We start from the raw sequence: 3,914 nt of genomic DNA, 5'->3' as shown, positions 1-3,914 counted from the left end.
AAAAAAAAAAAATTAAGCTTCAATCCCTCTTTGCAATAATAAAGCGAAAAAAAATTCCCTTTGGCAGCTTTTCCCCGCCGCCACGGAGGCTAAAGCTGCTTGTTTTCCCCCCGTGCGCCAGCGAAGCTCCGGCTGCAGCCACGGGAGCCCGAGGACGTTGCTCGCCGAGGCTATTTGATCCGAAGGCGCCCAAGAGTGATACCTAAGACCAGGTGTCTCCCACCACCGCCGCCGCGCTCGGCCCCTGCCGGGCTGCACTCACCCTCGGCTACAGCAGGGCACTTATTCCCAGGGGAAGAGCCCAAAAAAGGAGTTAATGCAAACTGCCCCCAGGTGCTGCGGCCGGAAAAACAGGTGCCTGAGTGGCAGCGGCAGCTCGGGATCAGCCCTATTAGACACCTGAGAATCCACCTGCGAGGAAGCCGCGGCACCGCAAAGCGCTGCTGCTTCCGAGCGCCAGCTAAAATACAGGGAAAAAATAAAAAATAAATAAAATTTAAAAAAAAGAAGGGAGAAGCGGTACTTTTGCCCCCCCGGCGACGCTACGGACAAGGTCTCGGGACTGGCAACAACCGTGGGTAATAAGGGACTTCTTTAATAATTAATAAAACCTGATCCCCGCCGCGCGCGGCTCCCCGGGCGGAGGCTCCCACGGGCCGGCCCTCACTATCAATATTTTCCCGAAGCCCCACGGTGCCGGGGACGGGACCGCTCGGYGGCACGCCTCAGCCGCACCGCCGCGGGCGCCTTGATTTATTTTTTTTAAAAAAGAGAGAGAGAGAGACGCCTGGCTTTGCCAAAAATAAGAAAAATAAAAAAAAATTGGCACTTCTTCTGCCCCCCCACCCCGGCGCTGGGCGCGGGAGAGCAGGAGCAGCCCGGCAGCGCCGAGCCGCTATCCCCATCTGCTGGATYGCCGGGAAACGCGGCGAAACCCTGCCAAAAAAAMCCCCAAAACAACAACCGTCCCCSGGGAACGAATTAAAAAAAATTAAATTAAATATTATTTTTCAAAGCCCCCCCTCCATAGGGCCTGCAAAAGGCACCCGCGGGGGATGCACTTATTGTGCTTTATTTACGGCGGCGTCCAAGGAGAGAGAGCGCCGGGGAGCTCGAAASGGTAATAAATGCCTTTTTTTCTTTTGTTTTTTCCTTTTTTCTTTCTCTCCAGAAAAGCCAGGGGTYAACGGGCATCTGGGGCGCGAGCAGTGGGAGGAGAAAGAGGAGGAAGGAGGTGAGGACACGGCGCATCGTCCCGGCCGATCCACGTCAAAAACAAACCACCACCCCCAAACCCTCCGTGGACTCTGAAAGGTCTCCGAGATGCCGGGGGCCGCCGGCCGGGGGCCGCGGGCCGCTCACTCGGGGATGTAGTCCCTGAAGGAGTTGAAGCTGAGGCTGCGGCCCGCCGGCGCGGCGGCGGAGCTCGCCGGCATCCTGGGGATCTTCTCCAGGAGCTTCGACGGTGTCCTCCTCTTGAAGGAGCCCGGGGAGAAGTGGCCCTGCCTGCCGAGCTCCCGGTACAGGGCRCCGAAGACGGCCACCGCCTCCTCGTAGCTGTCGCGGGTGGAGATCTCGTGGAAGGGCAGCTTCAGCGCCGTGGCGAGGCCCTCGCCCTCCGCCGTGGGCACCATGCGGTCGTACTGCAGGTCCTTCTTGTTGGCCACGATGACGATGGGCGGCTGCTCGCCGCCGCCAGCGCCGCCGCGCTTGGGGCCGCCGTGGAGGTGGTGGACGAGGAAGCAGAGGCGCACGGCCTCGTCGAAGCTGCAGCGGTCCGTCACCGAGTAGACCACGGCGAAGGCGTCGCCCCAGCGGATCTTCTCCTCGAGCCGCAGCGAGTCTTCCTCCTGGCRGGGCGCCCGCGCCGGTCACGCGGGAGGGTCCCCCGGCCCCGCCGGAGGGGACGCCGGGAGACCCACGCGCGCTTCCCACCTCACCTGGCCCGCCGTGTCGAGGATCTCRAAGTGCACCGTGTCCCCGTCCATCACGGCCACGTGCCTGTAAATCATTTCTGGGGGACGAGGGGACAGAAAAGCGCCCGTGAGAGGTGCCACCGGCTTGGTCGCCAGCCACCCCGGGGCGGCAGATTGCCACCCGCTGCAAACGCCTCTGACACCGCCACATGTCCCCGTTGCAAGTATATAAATATATTTATATAAATATATTTAAATAAATAAATACATAAACAAATAAATAGATAAATATATATTTGATATGTGTGTGTGTGTATATATATATATATATATATATAAAAACCTAAGAAGATGCATGGCCAGCAACCGGCTGGTTTTTGAGATGTTCCCGCAGCAGCTCGGTTTCCAAAAAGCAGGTGCTCAAAAATCCCCCCCAAACCCAAATACAAGGAGAAAAGAAAAAAAAAAAAAAAGAAAAAAAGAAAATCAGCCCCGGCGCCTCCCTCCCCGACCACGTCTCCGCCACAGATTTCGCCTTAGAGGACCATTGGAAAATATGGGAAGAGGGATGCTGAGGCTGCGGGAGCGAGGGCGGTGATAGAGAGGGGCTCTACCTACCCAGCGTTGGGTCATAGTCTCCGATGAACCTCCGGGTGATGAACCTTACAGTCAGCGCTGGGGGGGAAAAAAAAACAAAAAAACACCCCAAAACACAGCAGAAAAAGCCAGTTAGGATCAGCAAAGCAAACGGTGGTGACTTGGGAACGAGCGGGAGCGAAGCCGAGCCCCAGGCCCGGCGGGGARCCGCGAGAGGCGTCCCAGCAGTGGGATGGACACCACCACACGCGTGAGAGCCCGGCGCTGCCTCCCAAATTCGTCAAGGCGCGCGGAGGTTGGCGCGACCACATGYCCGAAAACGCCGCTCCCAAGAAACCAGCTGGGCTTTGCTGCACGGGGAAGGCCGATACACGGTGTTTTCTGGCCCCCGAGGCTGCACAAGTTGATGCACGTGTGTCGTTTTACGCCAGCCACCACATCCACCTCCCTGGGAGTGAAAGTCACGGGCATGAGACCTCGTGAAACAGGTCCCACGGCTGGTGGCCCTCCTCGCTCCGGCCCCGCGCTGCCGCGGGAAGAGCCTGGTGGCTCCATCCAAAGGTGGCCTCCTCCTCCTCCTCCTCCTCCTGTTGCATCCTTTAGGATGCAACGCTTCCCGCGAGCGGGAGCAGCGCAGCAAGAGCAGCGCGGGGACCGAGTGGGGGAAACGTGCCCGTCACTTGGCCCGAGTGCTCGGCCGACGCGACCCGAGAGCCCGCGGCACCGTCTCGGAAGCGGGGAGGGCGAGAGCGGTCCGTCTCCGTTCCCAGAAAGCACCTGATGCCAGCGCCGGAGCGCGTGGTGCTGGTGTGCAGGAGCAGCCGGAGGAATTCGATTAAAACCTGGCTCGAGCGCCAGAGCACCTGGGCAGCTGCCAGTCGGAAGGGGCGGATGGAGGCAGACGGCCCTAAGCCCATCCAAGGGGCCATATAAGGAATTTTTTCCCTCCGGCCAGCACAGGAATAACCCCACGGCGGGCTCTCGCTGGGGACCCCCGAAGCGCTTAGGCTTCGGCTCCTTTCCAGCTTGGCCACGCGTTCCCACGGCCGGCATTCCCGCAGCCAGCACACCGGTGCCCGTCCGTCTTTGCAAGCGGCGCTTTGCCCCCCCACCCCGAAGCACGGCACCGTTTCCACGGCCCAGGATCACCAGCACGAGGTGGGAGCCGATGCAAGGCGAGGGCTGCGGTTACCCCCCCTCCCCACCGCCGATGTATAGAGCCGGGTCGCGATCTCCGACGCGCCGACGGGGTTCAGCCAAACTCGTCCCCGCTCGGAGGGTTTTGCATCTCGGCTCTGCTCGTCGCACAGCGCCGCGAAGGCATTGACAAGCCCGAATCCCCCCCTCCGGCTTTCTCTCTCCAAACCGGACTTTGCTTTCCGCTCGCCGCGAGGACCCCCG

General features: G+C 60.3%; 1 protein-coding gene across 1 annotated transcript in view; it reads right to left on the bottom strand.

Moving 5' to 3' along the window:
* Positions 1-960: 960 nt before the first annotated feature.
* The window catches only part of LOC112973783 (ras-related and estrogen-regulated growth inhibitor-like), a 3,419-nt gene continuing 465 nt past the window's right edge, over positions 961-3,914 (bottom strand). Inside the window, exons 2-5 of the mRNA XM_026082080.1 lie at positions 3,194-3,420; positions 2,535-2,673; positions 1,941-2,014; positions 961-1,850 (exon numbers count right to left, since the gene is read on the bottom strand). Of these exons, the coding sequence (XP_025937865.1) occupies positions 1,359-1,850; positions 1,941-2,014; positions 2,535-2,673; positions 3,194-3,420 (932 nt within the window). The 3' untranslated portion in view covers positions 961-1,358. The remainder of the gene's footprint in view (positions 1,851-1,940; positions 2,015-2,534; positions 2,674-3,193; positions 3,421-3,914) is intronic.

This window comes from Apteryx rowi, unplaced genomic scaffold, assembly GCF_003343035.1.
Source record: "Apteryx rowi isolate R43461 unplaced genomic scaffold, aptRow1 scaffold_566, whole genome shotgun sequence".
In the NCBI taxonomy this organism is placed as follows: domain Eukaryota; kingdom Metazoa; phylum Chordata; class Aves; order Apterygiformes; family Apterygidae; genus Apteryx; species Apteryx rowi.
The sequence above is the reverse complement of the archived record's forward strand: the minus strand, read 5'-3'. Positions and strand labels throughout refer to the sequence as shown.